At 38.4% G+C, this 21,711-nt stretch overlaps 3 protein-coding genes across 8 annotated transcripts; 1 reads left to right on the top strand and 2 right to left on the bottom strand.

Annotated features, from left to right (window-relative positions):
- Positions 1–436: 436 nt before the first annotated feature.
- LOC307046195 (urokinase plasminogen activator surface receptor-like) lies at positions 437–2,575 on the top strand. Its single transcript, XM_079692431.1, has 5 exons — positions 437–581; positions 1,053–1,160; positions 1,246–1,392; positions 1,791–1,901; positions 2,029–2,575. The coding sequence occupies exons 1-5, from the start codon at positions 536–538 to the stop codon at positions 2,193–2,195; spliced, it is 579 nt and encodes a 192-aa protein (XP_079548557.1). The 5' UTR covers positions 437–535; the 3' UTR covers positions 2,196–2,575.
- Positions 2,576–3,761: 1,186 nt separating this feature from the next.
- LOC307046169 (uncharacterized protein) lies at positions 3,762–10,561 on the bottom strand. Of its 2 annotated transcripts, XM_079692381.1 has the most exons (18): positions 10,080–10,561; positions 9,600–9,986; positions 9,228–9,515; positions 8,852–9,148; positions 8,053–8,430; positions 7,667–7,954; positions 7,294–7,587; positions 7,116–7,151; positions 6,667–7,002; positions 6,264–6,560; positions 6,053–6,149; positions 4,942–4,989; positions 4,600–4,626; positions 4,452–4,496; positions 4,343–4,369; positions 4,185–4,223; positions 4,040–4,096; positions 3,762–3,948 (listed from the first exon to the last, which is right to left on the bottom strand). In XM_079692381.1, exons 1-18 carry the CDS (start codon positions 10,120–10,122, stop codon positions 3,900–3,902), a joined length of 3,033 nt encoding a protein of 1,010 aa, XP_079548507.1. In that variant the 5' UTR covers positions 10,123–10,561; the 3' UTR covers positions 3,762–3,899. The 2 variants fall into 2 exon arrangements, with proteins under 2 accessions (XP_079548507.1, XP_079548508.1); XM_079692382.1 differs by lacking the exon at positions 4,942–4,989.
- A 100-nt stretch (positions 10,562–10,661) lies between these two features.
- LOC307046183 (uncharacterized protein) lies at positions 10,662–17,879 on the bottom strand. Of its 5 annotated transcripts, none has more exons than XM_079692412.1 (15): positions 17,741–17,879; positions 16,634–16,762; positions 16,157–16,247; positions 15,638–15,711; positions 15,118–15,510; positions 14,732–15,028; positions 14,523–14,622; positions 14,349–14,384; positions 14,217–14,249; positions 14,069–14,110; positions 13,847–13,873; positions 13,653–13,688; positions 13,500–13,571; positions 13,356–13,386; positions 10,662–13,272 (listed from the first exon to the last, which is right to left on the bottom strand). In XM_079692412.1, the coding sequence occupies exons 2-15, from the start codon at positions 16,680–16,682 to the stop codon at positions 13,210–13,212; spliced, it is 1,344 nt and encodes a 447-aa protein (XP_079548538.1). In that variant the 5' UTR covers positions 16,683–16,762; positions 17,741–17,879; the 3' UTR covers positions 10,662–13,209. The 5 variants fall into 5 exon arrangements, with proteins under 5 accessions (XP_079548538.1, XP_079548537.1, XP_079548536.1 ...); XM_079692411.1 differs by having other exon boundaries at positions 13,653–13,685; positions 16,634–16,711; positions 17,698–17,854; XM_079692410.1 differs by having other exon boundaries at positions 13,847–13,870; positions 16,634–16,711; positions 17,698–17,854.
- Positions 17,880–21,711: the final 3,832 nt, after the last annotated feature.

The following is a 21,711-nucleotide window of genomic DNA, read 5'->3' as shown; positions in this document are numbered from 1 at the left end:
CACTGATGAAACACTCTAAGATGGCCACAAAGATAAAAGAGATTTCCACTCATTACGCTTATTATTATTATCATAATTATTCTTATTATTACAACTGTATTAATACGATAACTTAAATACATTCTTCAGAGATTAGGCCAGTCACTGTCATTAGGTATGTCTTTTCTATCTAAATCTAAATGAGACCACCACTTTATTACAAATGTTACATCAATATTACCTAATCTAGTTGGTAATATAAGGCATGTACGTCCATGGAATGCTTCGCAGTCACAGTTCCGTCAGTGGCAATTAGTCAGCGGACACAAAAATGCTAGTGAGCTCCTTTTTGTATTAGGGTTGGTTTTTCTCATTGTGTGTGAGCTAAAGGTAAATAATAATTACACTGGGTGGATCCCTTTATGAAATCACAGTTAGTGACTCTATAGCAGGAATGAAGGTGTGGTCTTGAAGTCAACTCCTTCTCATGAGCACTACTTAATGCCATACCACATCCAACCTAGAGTTAGAGTCAGATTTACCCTGCCATCACAAAATGCATCTCATTACACTCATCCTTGGGACTGTGCTTCTCCATCAAGGTACGTTTGTTTATCCTTTAAACCTTTTTATTTTATTCTTAGAAAAAAACAAGTAGTTTTATTTTTCGTATTTTTTCTTTTACCTCACTTACCTTTACTATTGTTTTAACATACATTGGCCACTTGTTACATGCCATTTAACAATGTTGTCTGTCAATATCCTACTAGCTATTTTTCCTTTTGGTTCGATTTGCACGTTATTGCTATATTCTTTGTTCATTACCTGTTTGTATACAGATTACAACACAAACATTTCCCAAATTGGGATCAATAAAGTACTATCTTATCTCTCTTATTATTATTTTCTTTGTTATTGTAGATGTAAAACAAACAAGTCAGAACTGTGCTTGAGATCCAACATCACACTTTTTTATGTCTGTTGCTGTGGTGTTAAAATGATTTTGTCCATCCCTTGTAAAAGAGTTGTTGGATATTTATTTTGACCTTTCTGTGTGTTTTTTGTTTTCTCAGCATACAGCCTGGAATGTTATTGTTCACAAGGTAGCGGCTGCACAAATTCCAAAATAGAATGCCCCTCCGGACAGAGCTGCAGTTCAGAAAGACACGTCTCCTATTCAGGTAATTTTGATGCCTTTTTTCATTTGGAAACTGCTTTGTGGGATTCTGCCTTATTTACAAAGATAACACTTCGTCTCGATTGCAGGTGGCTCAAAGATGTCCGATGTCAACTTGAAAGGTTGTGCTTTGCCTGAACGCTGTGTTAGTCGCTCAATGAACCTCGGGGTCGTCCAAACCTTAATTTCCAGCTCGTGTTGCACCACCAAACTCTGCAACTCCGCAAATGCCTCTGGTAATTTACTTGTATTCACTGTTGGTATTTCAGAATGTTCTTTGAGAGCTGTTCTCTTTTCAAATTGGTTTAATGTTGCAAAAGTTGTTAAAAATGTAAAACAATTAGTGGTTGCTGCATTTTTCAGAAGTCAAAAGAAAACTCTTTTTTTTTTAAATGTATGTATTGATTGTTGATGGATTGTGGTAGAGAACACAAACCAGTTTGAGGAAAATAACCTGTTCCAACTGCTTTGATATTGTGCCAGTAATAGTTTTGATATAAAATTACCTTCTCTAAAAACATAATTCTTTACAAAAGTTTTGAAAAAAACACCAAATAATTAAAAAAAAGTGCATTGCAGTCACCTCTTAGCCCCGTTTTACATCCCCTAATGTGAACAATGTTTTATGTTTCAGAACCCGTCCAATCTCAACCAAATGGTAAATCGTGCTTCTCGTGCGTAGGACAATCGTGCACCTCGTCCCTAGCCTGCAAAGGGAATCAGAATTTCTGTTACTCAGCGTCAGGTAACAGGCCCGCCGCATTGACATCTAACCCTGTTCCGCACATTTCCTCTGCGCAGAGCAATGCGAGGTGATTATAATAGATGCAATACAACTTGATTTCTAACATTATTCTTTGTTGTTCTTTCAGTGACTGTGGATGGTGTACCTATTCCGGTGAGGGGGTGTGTCCCTAAGGCGATGTGCCAAGGGCATAGCAGCTGCTGTGAGGGGGACCTTTGCAACAGCGCCAGCAGCACCAGCGCTGGCCTTCTGCTCATCATGGCACCGCTGCTGTCTCTGGGCCTGCTCTCATAATACTTTGAGATGACTCATTATCTTATTATCTTTGCATGGCCTCATAGTGCTGACCCCTTATCCTTTCAACCGATGAGTGAGAAGGTTCAATGCAAAGTATACATATCGAATTTAGTAACATTGCGATTTCCTATTTATCCCTTGCCTCAGTATTAAACTGGCCTATTTGCTTTTTGTATCCCCATTGCCTACGGTGACACTTTTGTCGTGAACAGACAGAAACAGCTTCTTCTTTTTTCTTTGGTAAAACACGAGGAATGTAAAATAAAACATGTAAATTATAAAATACATTTTGTTGATATATTTAACCTATTTAATTCTCAAGTATATGTTGATGTTACTGCGTAATATAAGTCTCAATAAATACATTTCTTAAAATGTGCTGTGTATTTTGATTGTATTTCTGGGTTTACTGTGAGTGCTTTAAATCTTTTCCGACTCTAAAAGACATTTGCACCATAAAGCCATAAAAGTTGGTACAAGGAAAAGTTAGCCTATAGTCATTGCTCTGAACTCCAGGTCTGTTTCAGGACCACATAATTATTTGAGGTTGAAGGCATCCATGAAGTTTTAGAGTTTATAATATGTTACATTTGGCTTTTGTAGTGAATGGCTGCAAACATTTACATTTCAGCAGCAAGAGGCAACTTTCAGTTCTTTTTTTAACCCTATTAGGGTTTTTCTTCTCCAAAATGATTGGACCAAACAGCCGAAACTATTTATGAAGCATGTGTATAATTCTGTATCTACCTAGATATATATAGTTAAATTGTTCTGCAAAACCTATTAAGAAATTAATTGATCCTGTGATGAGATATGCCTAGCAGGCCAGAATAAAACACCTAATGGCTGTAGCTCCTGACATACATAAAAGCCATTTGTTGTACTATTACATAACTTGCAATGTGGACATTTAGCCTTTCTAGAGTTGTTAAGGCTTTCTCCAGATATTGTTATTGATATCTAATAATGTAATGATGGTCCCTAATATCAGCTGGTCAAAATTGCACAGATATAAAGAATTGTCAAACTGTGACAAAAAAATGACTGATGTGAATTTAAACATTTAAATAACTTTTTCTAATCTGTATGATGTGACATAAAAAGTTTGCAAGGAAGTCATAGTAAAAAGCAGACATGTGTGATCAACTGACCCACCGATGACTTATGCAAATTCATGTTGTTCATCTAGGAACAATGTATCTCCCTCTAGTGGCATCAGTTTATACACTCTTCAAATGCTTTTTATTATTATAATTTCAATGATAATTTGCAGCCTCCTGTTGGGCCACTTGATCCGACAGCAGACAAAACATCAGATTGATATAATGATAATGTGATGGTAAAATACATGCATTTCTTTTTCAGTAGTGGATCCATGTTCCATGTACGGAAAATCACCCCTCATAAAGTGGTGGTGTGTGTGCACAAATGCATTTCCTGAAGCCTAGAAGTCTGAGACGTTCCTGGTTCTCAAAGTGATTTTAAGACAATAGTTGTAGACTCCTGCTAACAACTAAATGTCTCACAATTGTTAAGAAGAAATTAATGACTTCGCACTCTGCAATCAGTCAAAAATGAGTATTTATTTATTAAAAAAAGGTGAAGATGGTTTAAAATCCTGTGATAGAATTATTGGTTGGTGTTTTTCCCCAATGGTTAGATGAGACAACTAACTATTCTCCAGATATAAGAAGCATGGCGTTACACGATACTAACCAAAAGCCTGTCAGAGTTAGGAGGTCTCCGGTTGCTAGACAAAAAAATGAAGCAAATAATTAATTTACAACTAAATGAAACAAAATGGAAGGTTATTTAAAATAGTTAGTGTTGTTTTAACTCACGTCTTTGGGGATGGACAACGTTGTTTTTGGTTCCAGCTCACATAGCCGCTGTTGTTTCTGTTTGAGGAGGGAATCGCACAAATTAGATTTTGTTCGTGCTTTCTAATAAAACTGTGAGATGTGTTAGAGAATATTACACACTTACGAATAGCCAACACTGAGGTTCGCCTTGTTGCCTTGGTTTCTGCAAGGGTAATACATTATATTTATGAATTCATGTTTAAATGAGTTTTAAAGCATTGCAATGTAAACATTCTCCCCTTATCTGATGAAAAGTGAAATTTCACTCTTGGGCGTTCTTACTTGGAAAATCTTCTCCAAATGGACCCCCTGTATTGAGAGAAAAAGTGTTACTTCCAGTCAGCATTGGTTTACTCTCTTTGTCAGTTTAGACACAAACCGGCTGACATACCGTTTTTCCGGCCTGGGAGGTCTCTCCCTGTTCTCACGGTTTCTCCTGGACATTTGTTTAGAAAAGACAAAAAAAAGCTCATCAGTGATTTTATTTCCGCTTGATATGAGACAGAGATTGGTTTTCGGTTCATTTAGATAAAGCTTACCTGGATACTCTATCCCATAGAGATCTCCTGAGAAAGTTTGACAAAGACAGATTTACATTGCTATTTGGTGGAAATATAGGATGTATATATGACAAACAAACAAGCAGAGCACTGAAGTCCTGATTGGTCACAGCTGTTATATCCATGCTATAATCATTGGCTCTCACAGCAGCGGTGTGGCTATCAGTAAAGTCCTATCATATTCATGCAAGTGTACAAAGCTAGCATTACAAATTAACTTTTCTTTTTTACTTTGGTCTTATATAGTAGCAGTTTGTAATAGATGGGCATATCTTGGTTGTGAGTGTTCCTCAAATCCTCCTTATTATGCTTTAGGTTTACCTTTTCTCAGGGCCAGGCGGTGGTGTCAGTGAGTTGTCGGGACGCCTTCTGTTGGTTCGGAAAAAATGCCATTCATAACTCTACTTGTAAATTATGACTTTTACATAATACAACAGAAAAACAGTACATTAAATAGCACTGATAAAACTCTTCTGCCCGCCTTGTGCATGTTAGCAGGCCATAACAGGGCTGCTATTAGTTTTTTTTTTTATCATCATTCTAATGCTGTTAACAATGTGCCTGATGTTAAGGCGCCAAAACTACGTGTTAAGTTTAGGGAAAATATCATGGTCTGGGTAAATGTCACTTATGTTAAGCTTTTTTGCTTACAAAGGCTATGCCAATTGAAATAATTCAATGTTGACTGATTCACAACGTGGAAGTCCTATTTGTGTGACCCATCCATACTCAACTCCCAACCACTCTTAAGCCAATTTTACCGGTCTTCATAGCCTGACTTCTTCTTCCGTTTTTTCGTCATGATTACTACTGCCACTCGAGGTGACAGCATTCTTACATTGACATTCAAATTTTAGCCCACTACTTTACTACACTTTTATTTTTAAAATGTGTAGTTAGATAGCAAAATGTACTATTATTGTATGACTATCCTGTGGTGAGCACAGCCAGTGTTAGTGAAGGAGATTAACAATTTAATATGTGTCTTGTGACCATGATGACAATTGAAAATGTTTGGATGAGTTCATGTTGATGCGAGTCGTGTCACGTTGGATAGACGGAGGTATCATTATATTAAGCTCAAACATGGATCAAAAACAGTGGAGCCGCTAAAGAGGTAGACTTCGTAGTTCTGTCACCGAGTTGTTGTTTTTGTGTGTGTGTGTGTGTGTGTGTGTGTGTGTGTGTGTGTGTGTGTGTGTGTGTGTGTGTGTGTGTGTGTGTGTGTGTGTGTGTGTGTGTGTGTGTGTGTGTGTGTGTGTGTGTCTGTCTGAATCATTGAATTGAGAAGGTTTCAATTGTTGCATTCATGTTGGCTAAATCCTGTATGATAGAATATACAGGTGTTGATTGAAATTGTCCTGACATGTTTGATAGCAGTCAGTATGTCTGTCGAAAAAAGTGTCTCCACCACTGACTGTGATTTATTTACCTTCTCCTATAGAAAAAGACTCCAATCACTGCAGCTATGATGATTAAAATCAGGGATATAGCTGACACTGCGGCGATCAATGGCCAAGAACTTGATCCTGTGAATGTAGGAACATTTGAAGCTCATAGAAATGTATTAAGTAGATTATACAACTGAATGTACGGTAGAACTGGTAGATATAAACTGAACAAGTGGTCTTTGTGACTCTAACCTTTCACAGTCAGCTGGACTGTGCTGGCTCGTCGCTTGACAAGCCAGTGGACGGCGGTACAGGTAAGGCTCATGACTCCGTCTCCTCCAGCAGCTATGAAGGTTATTGTGGAGGTCGTCTCCCACACGCCCGGTGTCGTCATGGTGCTTTGGACCTTGCTGGTGATGTTGGGGACACTCCATGAGAAAACTGGAGGATGTGACGCACATGTGTGGGTCACAGAGCACGAGACATTAATTGTTAAGCCTGCATCCACTTCTGCTGGAACGGGGGTCATCACAGGTTTTTCTGGGGATGCTGAGCACATGAAACACAGAGCAGATTACTTTTGTCGATTAGAAGTCAAACACAAACATAGCTTGGGATATTTAAATAATCTGAAGAATAAGTATTAATTCCAAACCTTTCATAACAATAAATACACAGCTATTGTTGTATTTGTGTCTCTCATGTCCTATCTCTGCATGGAAACAAAAGGGCCCGTTGTCAAAAGGCCTTATGTCATCAATCTCTAATGAGCAGTCTCCGTGACTCAGATCTTTTTTCATTTTGGTGCGGCCCTTGAAATGGTCAATCACTTTGCTCTGGGCATTATGGTAGATGGTATCCCCAGTCTTTTTGGACCAGATGCCACGTGTGATAGGCACCTCTTGGTACGGGAGGCTGCAGGGAATCACCACGCAGGAGCCGGTCAGTGCATTGAATCTGAAAGGGACTTTTACAGCCTGAACGTAGAGCGCTGCAAAGAGAGAAACAAGCCATGATGGGATGTCTGTGGAAATCAGTCTGCTTGTGACATAAGATGGGAGCAAGATACATTTTTTAAAAAGGAGAATGGAGAAGTACACCCACTGTCATTTTCATGTGGATCAATTGGTCTCTCATATTCTGGAAAGAAAAACAAAACAAACAGACAATCATCAATTAAACGTTCTTCAAATGGTATATTCTTAATTGCTTTATGGTTATAGGAGAAGATTGAAACATCTACTATATAAGTGACGGCTGTTTATGAAATGTAAAACCTCACTTTTTATGAGAAGGGTGGCAGAGTCTGAAGTCTCCCCAGTAAGAAATGTAGCAGTGCAGGTCAGAGGTTTACCATTGTCCCCAAGAGAACCAATAAAGGTTATATTTGACAAAGTCTCATAGGTGTTGTTGGAGATGAATTTGGTTTTGAGATAACTCTGCAAGTCTTCAAAATTCCACCCAATGCTCGGTTTATTTTTCCTACACTTGTAGGAAACAGAACAGACTACACTCTTTGCCACACCCTCCGTCGCCTCGATTGGCCGCTCAGTCATTGTGATTTGGTCATATGGACCTGGGCAGAAAGGTCAAAGTCAGTCTTAACAATAAAGATTTTGTAAAACACTTAACACATGGTCTCACATTGTACTCACATTCAACATTTAGCTTGAGCTCCCTTGTGGCCTCCTGGCCACCGCGGTGCCTCACAGTACACCTCACACTCTGATCCTCCTCTTTTACAGACCAAGTATGCTGGGCAGTCCTTTTCCAAATCCAATCAGACACTAGAGTGTCCCCAATGACATTTGTTGCAGGTATACCATTGAGGATCAGTTCGGGGGGAGCAGAGGCACATGTATAGCGCACACTGCAGATTATTGTGCTCTCCTCTCCCACCCTGGGGATACCAATGATGTTCAACTGTGGTTCCTGTGCTTGATCTATGATATCAAATCAAGAAAATATATTTGGACAACTGCCTTCATTGGAGATCGGATAACATGGAATAAACCGGGATAGAAAGTATCCAGATAGTTACCTGAAACAATAAGTTGACAGGTTTTGTCATTAAACGAGTGACCCAGGCTGTGGTACGAGGTGATGGGGTTCTTGTCTACCCATGGGTAAAGTCGGTCCTGGTTGTGCGACATGTCAAGCCTCTCGATCTTAAGACTACAATTCCCTTCCCGCACAGATGGAATCAAGCTGGTTATGCCCTGATACTTACTAATAACATTCCTTCTTTCTTCATATACAGACGGGTACTCATTGCTTTGGTACAAGTACCATGCAACTTTGAGGTCTGCAGGCTGGGAGATACTGTAGGTGAACGTGCAAGGAATGACAATACATGAGCCTTTCATGCCAGTGATGCTGTTGGGCATGGTGAAAGACCAGCCGAGAGAGAGCATGTTTCCTGTCGAAAGAGGAAACATTTGACAGCTGAAATTCACTTTATAAAGAATTCAATTTATGAGTTGGCTTCCTGTTAAGATCTTTTTTTTTTTTTTAAAGGTAATCTATGACTATAAAATAACTTTTATTTCTCTATATTATTTTCTAAGTTCTTCCTTCTTTATCTATTGATATTCCATTCAACTATTTTTTTACATACCATGCTGGAAACAATCAATGTTAGATTTAATGGTCAAGTGATATTTAATTTTCTAGGACAGAGAGAAATATAGATACTGCAGCAGTTATAGAGAGTCCTCAAAATGTGATGAGTAAATTCAATTTGATCAATGAATTGAATTTAAACGCAACATTTGTGCAGATGATATGAAGGGCAGTTCATGCCTATCACAGATGAAAAGACAGTTCTAATTTCTACTCACTCTTCACACGTAAGGTGATGCTCTTTTCCTGCATCTGCCCCCCGTTAAATTGTGCATAGCATGTCAGAGATCGTCCGTGGTCGTTGGATGATGCTGTGAATGTCAGAGTGGAGACAGTCCTCCAGCTAGCGATTCCACTCTTGCTGCTTTTAGTGGTGGTTGGCATGTTACCATAGTTCCATGAGAGATTTGGTAAATGTGTTGGGCACGTGTATGAGGCAGTGCAGGTGACTGTTCTTGGCTGTCCCTCAAGAAATGTGTCTGATGTCTGACTGATAGTCAAGGGGAGAAAGGAGCCTGAGAAACAAATGGTAATTGTTAAAATGTTCAAGGCCAACAGAAAAAAAACTTTAAATATTGCATATTCATAACGTACATTTTGCAGTCAAAGGTTTAGTAGCTCTTGCAGTTTGACCGCTCATGTGTCGGACGGAGCACTCCACAGTTTGGTGGTCCCTCTCTATGTTCAATGTGGTGGTCAAGGTGGTTTTGGATGTGCCATCAGTCACGGACTCATGAGCTAGACTGTGGCGTTGCAGTGGGATGTTGAGACTTAGAGTTGGTGGATAAGTGGAACAGGTGTGGTAAACATAGCACTGCACGGTCACAGACTCTCCAACCTTCATGCTTCCAGAGATCATAATATACGGTGTTGCTGCCCTGTCTTTACAATAGAAATGATAAGAATAATACATTTAGATACACATTATGTAAAACTAATCTTTTTTAAAGCAAACTTAATACTTACCCACTACTTCAATTGTCACAGTTGTATCATAGAATCTGAAGGTGGTTTTCCCAACATTCTCTGGATCTACCCATGGGTAAAGCTTCTGTTGGTGGTGATACTGATTTACTGGATAGATTTCAAGAGTGCATGTCTTCTTGTATTTAGAAGTAAATACACGCGTTTTTCCTTTGAATATGTTAATGACGTGATCTTTGTACCAATTGTCATAAACTAACGGGTATCCCTTGTTTTTGTACTGATACCAAACCACACGATCTGGTCTTAGAGGCGGATACTCGTAGTAGTCAAAGGTGCAAGGGATGACAAGGCAGGAACCCGACAACCCTTGGATATTTCTCGGTATCTTTACATGCCAAGCCCACAAACCCTGGAAAAAGATATATCCTGCAAGAGATAATATACAAAAGGGACATTTCAATTTTTTTTAAGATTATGACATTTTGAAAAAAATGTAAAAGACTGAATTTATTTTATTACCTAAAACACCGAAGCTCAGAAGAGAATGTCGGAACCCAGACATCTTGTTAATGTTAAGAAACACCTAAATATGTGAAATAATCTTTTAGTATTTTGCATTGAAAAAGAGAATACATCTGTCCATCTTTTTCATATTCATATAGGGCACATCAGATATGTCATTAAACGAGTGACCCAGGCTCAAATGTAAAAGCGATTCTCAAGCAATTTATCATTTCATTTCCATAAAGTTGAAGAACTTAGATGGGAATCACAGTTCTCAAAAACCTCATCGAAATAGAGGCAGTAGGCGCGAAGCACAATTTCCTGTATTGTATGTTTCAAGCTCAAGAAAATTAAAGATGGTGAATCTCCGGTGATGCGTGAGGATCTTTTAAGGGCCTCGCCCATTTTCTCTGCCAACCTTAAGGCTTTTCAACAGAACAGAATTTTGGATAGACAAAAACAACAACAACAAAACCTGCATTTTAAAGCCTGTCTATTCAAGTGTCATGTAATGTAGTTAATTGAATGGTAACATAATACCAGTGTCTCTAAGATCCATCATGTGCATTTACTGAACAAATAAATCTCTCATATCTCTTTCAGCTGTTTATGGATTCATTTTTAATATTAAACAAAGAAAACATAATAATATACACTGAAAAAGAGACAAAAAAATGAATCCATTCTTATTACTCAATGAGATACATGGTTTGCCAGAGTTAAATAATATCAAACGCAACAAAAAAAAACAAATCACATCATGTTGTTTCTAAGCAAGAAGTAAATATTTTAATATACTGAGGTAATAACTTCTCTTATTCAGTAAAGGTTTTTATTGTTCTAAATGTAGGCCATCTTGTTAACATGCAGCAGTATTACGACAATATAGTCTTTCTTCAGAGAATCATATTCTCCAAACCAGGTTCCAAAGCTAAATTATCCCTAATGAAATGCTTTTTGGTGTTTAAAAAAAAAAACGTTCCCCCCACAGGAATCACAATGTACTAATGAGACAAAATTGTAAATTATAAACAAACATTTTAACAAGCTGTACCCTCTACTTAAATAATGTCAAACATAAATCAAAGTCGCTCCTACTTTCAACCAGAAAATACATTTTGAAGAATCCATAAAAATGATTATAAAAGATATATCAAGGTTTTCTGATACATTATTTCGAAACGTAGTACTTTTGAATAAGGTATAATACTAATCTAAATTGTAAAATGCAGCAAAGGAAAGCATCTTATACAATGTCTTAAAGATCAGAAGGACTTACCTCCAGAGTTGAATCTTAATAAAGAGTCTAGCCACCTTTTAAAGTCCCTAACCACTGATCATTTCAAGAAACCTCCCCCTTAAAAGTGGGCGGAGGGTACAATTTCCTAACCAAAAGGAGAACAAACTGTTATATATATTGGCCAACTCTATATACAGTATATAGGCATAAGGATTTTACTTGTTTTTTCTTTTTACAGTTTTTCTCGATTGCTAACACACTAAAATTATACATAAAGCACAATTATTTTAACTGACACAAAAAGAGCAAAACATCGGCTCAAATCTCCAAAACTCTAAACACGTTTTCAGCTTTTCACACAATTTGCAAATCAACATGGCACTTTTTGCAAACCACTGCACACGTTTCTCCACGTAAGACACAGGAATCTGACATAAAGTCACGTGTTAGCTGGTTTAAAACACTGATATTCAAAATGCCTCACACATGGACCAATGATCAAATAACACGTTCCACCTGTCCAACACCTGATAGCATAATTGTTGGCTCATCAATCAGGATGTTAGCACTGTAAAAAGACCACAGGTGAGTACTTTCTTACAGCAACAATGGAAGCCAACATGGAAGCAAGAGCAAGAGGAAGACGAAGAGCTGGGCTGAGAGTGAGAGGAGGAGGAAGAGGTGGGGTGAGAGTGAGAGGAGGAAGAATGAGAGGTAGAGGTAGAGCTGGAGGGAGAGGACGTGGACAAAGAAGAATACTCTCATGAAATGAAATGTTATCAACCATGGTTTGACGATGAGAGAGGCTGGACAGAGGGTTCAGCCTAATCTAAGCCCATTTACTGTTGCCTCTGTAATCCGGACACTTAGACTTGATATCAGGTTAGTTCCCAGTTTTCAGCTCTGCATAATTCATGATATATCAGTGCTTATATCTGTTGTGTGAAACGTATTTACTTCATTACTGTAACTGAATTGTTAGCATGTTGCATACTATAACTGTACAAAAATCCTGCACAATGTACTGTGGTAAACTTACTTGTATGCAACACAGACACTGAACATCCACTATATCTTTGTTGTTTATCTGAAGGACTGAGAAACAAAGAGGTGCAGGTGGAAGGCTAAGGATTTTCAGTGAGGCACAGGAAGCAGCAGTTAAAAACTTGGTTTTGGCAAACAATGCCATCACACTTAAAGAGATCGGAAGCATAGTATTTAAGTGCTGAGATGCATGTTGCACAATGTTATTTTTGAATAGAATGTGGTTTCTTTCAACATCTCATTTGTATTTCTTCATTTACTGTATTTTTGTATACTCAAGCAATCTTTCTCAGCAGAAACCTCTATGTACAGAGCATAGCCCATAAAAGATGAAAGTGCTTTAGATTATGCTCAGCAGTGTGTTATGTTTGGTGCTAAAGTTTGGTAAGTGTTTATGTATTTTTGCGTGCAGTTCTTCATTTAGCAGGTGTGTGGTTTTGTGAATTGTGTTTAGTGTTCTGAGAAACTGAGCAATTTAAAAAAAAATGTGTGTTAGCAATCGAGAAAAACTGTAAGTTATGATTTTTCCTATGTATGGGTTTCACCCTGTTAAATCCTTAGAATTTCCCATTTCTTCTCATGTCAAATACAGCAGGCATATTTGAGTGAATGAAAGTGCATTATGTATTTAAATGATCTAAAACAATTGTTTGACAACTTTTTGCCTAGAAAAGATCAACGATATTCAAAATGCATTTTGTTTTTATCCTATTATAATGATCGAATTAGCAAACAGAATTCTATACATTTTGCCCGATAGAAGAGGACGGCCACAATAATCATGTATAATATGACTGGTCATCAGATGCTCTAAATACGAATGATCACTATGGGAGTGATTTGTTTTTCTCTGTGCTTGTTTCAGATGTTTCCATAGATGCTGAGGTCTGCACTGTTCTCGTAAACGTCACCACCATCAAAGTCCTGTCAGAGATTTAGGTTATTATTGTCACAGATGTTGATAGTGCTGTATGTAATTATTGTGAACAATAATTGTTTAATAGTACCTCCTCTTGGTGATTGTAGGATTTTGGCTGGCTGAGGAGAGATAATAAGAAGACAGAAAAAGAATGACATCAGACATTGAACTAAATAATGACTGTATATATATGAATCATTTAATCAACTGCTCAGGATCAAGAGCCAAGTACCTTTTGGGGGACGGGAAACGAGGTTTGGAGACTTTCTGATAATCACAGGATTTGGAATTCACATTTGTTGGACTGAAGATTAAAATTCACGTCACAACAGAGTTCAGAAACCAATGATCAGCTAATTAATTCTGTTATGTTTAACACACTTACATATGACTCATATCCACTGTGTCTGCTGTAGGCCTTCTGTTATAGAAACAAATTGCAAAATGTAAACTTGAATCAGAAAATAAAACACAGATTCTAGGTAATAGGAATGCGGTAGTGAAGAAAAAAGTGAAGTGAAGACTTATCAACTTATCAGTGGAGGCAGGCATGTTACAGAAATGTTTTTTATGTCTTACCTCAAAAATCTGCTCCACGTAGACCTTCTGCACAAAAAAGAAGAACAGAAACTATGCAAATGTTGTCAGGTATATAAATAAAAGCATAGATCTTATCAAGAATGCCGAAAAAAGCCCACAACTTCTGCAAAACATGCAAATTACAGCAATGCCAACCACCCAGTTTTACAGGGTGGAGATAACAGAACTTTAATAATGTGGAGTGTTTATTGAAATAAAGACCTTTGATCAGAACGAGATGGTCCTGGGCCATCAGAACGAATCCTGAAAATGGTACCAATAAAATGACTCATCAGCACAAATTAAAAGTTCCTGTGATAACAGTTTTTGATAAAAAAAGCTACATAATTATAAACCACTTTTTTCTCACCTGCGAGACATCCTGGACAGCCGATTCCACACGCTAGATATTAAACAGAAAATTCCATTAGGAGAATGAAGGACCAAGTGAAATTTGTGATATAAATGTTGCTGTAATGGATCTGCTTTCAAATATATTCACCTTCCATCCCCTCTTTGGAGCGCTGCAATTTGTCTCCTTGAGTCGATAGAAAACAATGTCATATTATCGAGGAGCACATACAGTGAACATTAAGCATAGAGACATGAGCAAGAATGTTTTAAATAAAAAATGTAATTATTTATCTGTTATTTGTCAGTGTACTGCAATACTCACTTGTATCTCTTCAGCATAAAAACGCAGAAGACTGCAAAGATCACGGCGGTTACAATCGCCACCACTGTGGGAATGATGATGTGGTTATAGTTTTTTGAACCTGCAAATAGACGGATCTAATGTTATGCCACCTTTCTCTTTCCCACGTGGATAGAGGACAACATTCAGTTGATAAATGCAGAACAACCTCGATATTTACAAGATCTCACGTTTTACATAGAGTGTCAACGTTGCAGAGGACGTCTTCGGTCCGTTGAAGTCGGCGGTGCAGGTGATCTCAGTATGGTCGTCCTTCTCCTCAGGAATGATGGTCAGGATGGACTCAACCTCCCAGTTGCCCAAATGTGTTTCTTTGTGGACAACATTCGGCACATCTGCAGTGGCCCTGCTCCATGTGAGTTTAGGTGGGTCGTAGGGGCAGGTGTGTTTGACGGAACAGGTGACAGTGTAGGGACGTCCTTGATAGGCCGTCTTTAGGTGATGTAGTTTAGGTTTCGGGGGATCAGCTGTAAAGGAAAAAAGTCAGAGATTAGAGAGAACATATGGAAATGGATCTTTATAAATGTCTGAAATATGGTAAAAGGTGGTGACCTACGGAGCATTTTTAACTCAACACAGTCCTCCAGAAAGGAGAACTTTTCAGTAGAGGATGTAACAGTCCTTTGTGCTAATTCGATTCGGAAACAAAAAGGGCCGTTGTCGTGATCATTGATCTTAGACATTTCTAAGGTGCAGTTTTTCTGACCCAGATGTCCCAACAACTGTGTCCGTCCCCTGAAGTTTTCTGAGATACTTGTTTCATCCTCGTCGTAAATGAGATCGCCTCGATTATTGGACTGATGCCAGATCCCCTTGAGTTTGGAGGTAGGCAGGTTTGGTCCAGGATGGGTGAATGAACAGGGAACAACAACACAGGATGTGACCAGTGCCTTGAGCTCTTTTACAACATTGGCTTTCCATTCTCCAGTAAACACAGGGATGCTTATAGCTGAAAGACAGTTATGGAAGTAACACAATAATGAATTATTTCTAGGAGGTCTCTCTGACGTATTTTATATAAGTGGGGTGCATGAATGAAAGAGATTTGAAACAAAGAGTTGAGCAACTTATATTACCTGCCAAAAGCAGACAGTATATCATCAACCTTCTGTCTTTTTCCATACTTCTGAGGTTTTTGTGGTATAATACACTGTAAAATGTTTAAACAAAAATATACACAAAGAATGAAATCATACCAAATAATGCCATATGCAAATTACAACGCAGGTATGTGAAACTTCTTCAAACAACACATCTTCTGCCATTCCTTTAAATAGTAAATATTGGCATTATACACTTTTTTTAAATGTTCACATCAAAAGTAAAAGTGTGTTAATTTCATATATGAATAGGCTGGGTCTTTTCTAGCTATTCTTTTATTCATTTAAGTCCAACAAGCTCGAACACACAATGATATATTATAGTGAAACATCCTGTGGTTGGGTCTATACGAAGCAAACACCCAGTAGCCTATTGCTCAGCTGCATTATCCTTGATTTCTTGTGTACTATAAACATTAAAGATTGCATTTTTAACGTAAATGTAGTAACACATAATTTATTGGATGCACTGTTATTAGGCATAAGAGTTCTCACCTGATGAAGCTGAGAGTTGTCTGTCCTTTAAAATCCTCCCTGACGACAGTCTGTGTGCTTTTCTGTAGTAAAGCTGACAAAGATAGGAACTCTAGAGGCAGCAGAAAACGTGTAGGCCACATTAGGATGTGTCTTCAGAAAAGCAATATCATCTCAGCCAAAAGAAAATATATTTATTTCTTTATCATATTTAAAATGTTTCCCCAAGAGCAGTCAACATGCACCCATTCTAAATTGTATTGGGCGACAAATCAATTGGCAACATGCACAAGCTGTTTCCTGTACTTTGATTTAAACAGAAAACAAAGTTTTGTACTTCTATGTCAGCAACTACATATGCGGAACAAGTTACTTTTTGATGAATTCATAAAAAATGCAGTACATCCGACTATTAACTAATGATAACCAACTTTGTGAAATGCAGGAAAAAGGAAAGGTTATTTTATATACATTTTCTTAAAGATCAGAGTAACTTACCTTGAGAGTTGAATGTTTTCGAAAGAAATGTCCCTCCTTGGAAGTCCATAACCACCCATAATTTAAAGAGACCTCCCTCTTAAATGTGGGTGGAGGGTAGAACCAGAAATACTGCAAATGTTGTTGGTTCTGCAATCCAGCAACATGGATTTATGTGAAACAATGACTCTTCTTATGGTGAAAATATGGTCTGTTAGCCTATATCATGTCAGTGTAGACACTTTGCTGATGGAGGTTTTCCACACCTGCACCTCAAGTCATAAACTGCACTTAAATTAGTAGAGATTTAAAAAAATTAAAAAAGGAAAACCCAGCTTTCAGAGGCGCGGGACGGGTGAGGGCGCTGCAGCACCCCCTAGCGGCATGCAGGCGATCTCCTCTGCCTGCAAATACTGTATATATATTTTTTATTTCATTTCATTGTGCCTGAGATATATTTTATATTATATATTAGTATTCAAAATTTAAATTTTAAACTATATTATGAATTATGTTGAAATAGAAGATGCAGGGGCAGGGCATTTGGGTTCTTCAAATAGGTAAGACATGCATTATTAATATTGTTTGGTTATTTGCTGCCGCCGTGCAGAATCTGTGTAATATGTAGCCAATAATTAGCAATGCATTGATAGCCTACTTCAATGACAGTAAATTCCACATTGTTGGTAAAATAATATTTTTGCTCGGTTACAGCGTTGGAGGCGGGGTCTTTTTCTTTCCTATGAGAGCTGCTCATTGGCGCATGAAGTCAAAATGGCCCAACTTTTGAGAGAGCGAAACGTCACAGATTACCCGTATTTTAAGCAACTATTAGGCAAATAATATAATAATCTAGTCTATCCAATTGAGACACAACAGTATTATGACTTTAAGCACAAATCATGTTGTCTAATTGTTGGAGAAATACGGTTTTCTCTACTCTTTGGGTTTGTTTTAATGCACTGATATCATTTGCGGCTCTGAACTGTGTACGACCTTGTAGCTGCCTCTTTATGATAGGAGGAGGCAACGTATTTCAGGTTGTTGATCTTTATGAGGAGACAGAGACCTAGGGCCTTTCTCACTTCTCTTATTTTTCATTTCCTCGCTCCTCGGTCTCGGTCTCACCGGAAGTTGATTTGTCTGCGCCATCCTGAGGAGCGTCCCAATGGCCTTATTTTTGTCTGAGGAGCGATAATGGAGGAGCTATAATCGAGGAACTACCAGACCATCCTCCGATGAAATCCTCAGACACTCGCACCGCCCCCTTACTGTGTATCGCTCACTGATTGGACGATGCAGTGATCACTGATGTGATGCTTCTTGACATGAGAGCAGTTTCCCAGAGGAGTGAAGAAAATACATGAACCTCACGGGAGTCACTCCTCAGTTTATACCGTCTTTTGTGTCAATTAATGTATAATTCAGTTACAAATATGTGATATATCTGAACAACAAAGTGGTCAAAAATCATTTTATTCATTTTTTGGAAACATTTTCATGATCGCTTTTTTCGTTTTACATTTTCATTTATCATCATTTCCATTCAGTCAGTCATTAAGTGCTATTTAAAATGTTAATTTGCTACATATCCAAACAAACAAACAAAGTGTGCAATCCAATGAATGTTAATCTATCTCTTTTTCTTCTCTCAATTATTTTATTTATTTTGTGCACTCTAATCAATATTAATCAAACTTTTGTTCGTTTATACATTTTAAGAATGGATTTGATGATACAAATGTTTGTGTCAGTAAATGTGTACTAACAGAGGCAGGGGTGTGTGTGGAAATAACGGGGACAGAGCTGGCTGCTGTCAGACGATCAGCTGTGCAGCGTCATCACAAACGGACGTCGCTTCACGTGACGCTTCGGAGGAAAGGACGTCCCATAGAGAGCCGCAGTGACGCGTCCTTAAACCCGGAAGTAAACTCCTTCCGGTTCCTTTGTCTAAAACGCAATGCAATTTCTCCATAGGATTTTGGAAATAGATAGAAATAGAAATAAGATCTGTGGTTGACACATATTTAAGAGATGGATCACGTTTTGTTCAGCCGGATAATATCCACATGTCAACCCTACTTTTATAATTTTTGAATAATAAATCTAGTCGGCAGAAGCAAAATGCTAACGTTATGCTATAAACGAACTACAAGCCAGTACCGTACAGCAGCAGGGTCGCACGACTTCAACGTCACGCCAACTTAAGATCGTTTCAACTGACTTTCGCGCACTTGCATATTTTAACAAAGCTTTTCATTTGAGCCACACTGAATTTCACTAGAAGTCATGGCTGTGTCAATTACCAGTCTGATATCATTTTACAAAGATGACAAGAAGAGTGTAGATAGAGGAGAGAACCACTACAAGTCAGGACACGTACAACAGTGCAGCCTAGATGAAGGTGTGCTTACCGGTGTTGTCAGAGCTAGCATGAGGGACAAGGTTTATAGAGTGTCGGTGAGTAGTGATAGCGAGAGTACCATTAAGCTAGAGTTAATTTATTCACATTAATTCCCATCAACAAATCAATTTTATGTGTCACATGAAATCTTTATTACAAATATTACACACCAGAAAACACAGAAATATCCATGAAATAAACATACAATAGGCTATAAACAATTAAAGGGATAATTGGGAAGGCATTACAAATGCAAATATATTTTAAATAATAAAACAATCCCACCACCACAGGTATCTACAGGAGGAGAGGGAATTCTCTCCACAAAATGTGAATGCCCACGTGGAGAATGGAAATGCAGTCATGCGGCTGCATTATCCATCTTTGCCATCCACAATTTCAGCTGACAATTTTCAGTGACACCCCCTGTCAGTGGAAGAAACCAAAGGCAGCTAAACGTACACATTCAGTGGAGGAGCTATTTCCTCCAACCAATAACTCATTCAACCCGCTGACAAGAAGACAAGAACCCACCTCCGAAGATCGTGACTGGCTGAGGGACAGACTCGGGGGGCAGGTTCTCAGGAATTTCTTGGCTTCTCTCCCCCGAGCCAGAAGAGGAACACTACAGCTTGGAAAAACTTACTGTTCCTGAAATTCTCAAATCTGTTGGGCATCAAGGACCTGAGGCAATTGTGGCAAGCATGGCATTGTCTGAAGAGCAACAGAGGGCAATTCAGGTGGCTACCACTGGTCAGCGAACCAACCCAAACTGGCATTTGTTCAGGAAAGGAAGGTTGACTGCCAGCAACTTTGGAGCTGTCCTGAGGTCAAAGCGTGTGACTGCTTCCCTTATTGCCAGGGTGCTAGGGCAACAACAGGCCCTTGATGGTGTTTTGTCTGTACAGTGGGGGACTATGAATGAATGTGAGGGCGTCAGGGCATTCACCACTGCAACCCAGATGCAGGTCCATGAGTCAGGTTTGTGGCTCTCCCAATCAGGAGTGTTGGGGGCATCTCCAGATGGTCTGGTAGGGTCTTCCGCTGTGCTGGAGGTAAAGTGTCCCTACGGAGCCAGGGAAATGACAATTAGTGAAGCATTGCAAATCAAGGGCTTCTGTGTCAGTAAGGAAGGAGAAACATTCAGCCTGCGTGAGGAACATCCTTACTGGCACCAAGTGCAAGGTCAGCTTCACCTCACTGCAAGAGAGACTTGCTACTTTGTGGTCTGGACTACGAAAGACAGTGTCATCATTCCGATAGCCCGAGATGACAATTGGCAGCCTAACCTGTTGGCTCTTGAGGACTTTTTCAAGGCCCACATGCTTCCAAAGCTGGCACTGCCGGAATAATCACCTTTGTCACTGTTGTGGTTATTTTCGGAAAAAGACAGAAAAACAAAAAGGCATATTAATTTACTTGTTCTGAGTTCAGAGAGCACTGCTGTTAAAATTAAAAAAAATCTTTTAGAGAAAACTCAGCTTCAGGATGTTATGGTTCCCCTTTGAAGATCTTTCTTGTAGCTGCTGCGATCCTTGTTTGAGTCGTTCATATGTTCGATGAAAAAGATCATAAATCTATCATTTTCAAATATAGTAATTTTAAGAAATTGTGAATAGTCTTTAAATGTAATTTACTCACCTTTGCAATGTTGTGGTTGTTAGAGTGTTAGGTTTCTGACTACAGAGAATAACATATTTACAAAATAATATTTCTTAATAAAAAAAGGCAGTTCATGCAGAAAACTATTGTGGTTTCTTGATTCAAGCCTGCCTCTGAATCCCAAATCACAAACCGTTCTTTGGAGTAACGTTTTTGATAGAGAAAGACAGAAAAACAAACATGAGCCTACCCGAGAGGCCAGACTTTTCAAGGTAAAAAGACAGTTTAAAGATTTATATTTGCAGATATTATCAGCACATCTGAGTCAAATTAATATGTGTATTAAACAGAACCTAAATAAAAGAAATACAATGCACCCAGTTTAAAGACATTGTTTGAGTTTTATTAATGAACTCAAAATGTAAAACAAAGTATGAAACATGTTTCTGGATTGATTAAAAAGCAGAATCTAAATAAAAGAAATAAAATGCACCCAATGAAAAGACAGTTTGAGTGTAATGATGAACTCAAAATGTAAAACAAAGTATAATAATAATACATTTTATTTATATAGCGCTTTTCTACAACTCAAAGACGCTTTACAGTATGAGGGAGGGCAGACAAACAAGGACAGGCAAACAAATACATATAGTAAAATAAAATAAACAGAAAAGTCAGTCAAGAGGAAGTTGATTGAGAGGGGGGGAGGGGGGCTTACAGATTTGAAAAGATGTGTATGAAACATATGTGTTTACATGTGAAAAGACACTATTTTTCTCCCACCTCTTTTATGAGAGGACGTTGGAAGTTCACTAGTGCGCAACATACCTGCACCAGTTTATCTACAAAGGGCCTCAGGTGAGATGGAATGAACTTTAGGATCCTAAATTCTTTCAAACGAGCATTTGCTCTCTCGACGTGAATCCTATTTTGTGCGATAAGCTTTGTAGCCTGTGCTTCGCTGTGTGTCAGTTGGCCATGACAGAGGAATGGGGGAATGTTGACAGTGACTCCTTCAGGAAGAATGTTCTGGATTAAGAATCCCTTGTCAGCCAATATCAGATCTCCAGGTTTGAAATGCTGAAGAACACCA

This window comes from Notothenia rossii (genome assembly GCF_949606895.1).
Source record: "Notothenia rossii genome assembly, chromosome: 7".
Lineage (NCBI taxonomy): Eukaryota > Metazoa > Chordata > Actinopteri > Perciformes > Nototheniidae > Notothenia > Notothenia rossii.
Note: the sequence above shows the minus strand (reverse complement) of the source record. Positions and strands in the feature narration are given on the sequence as shown.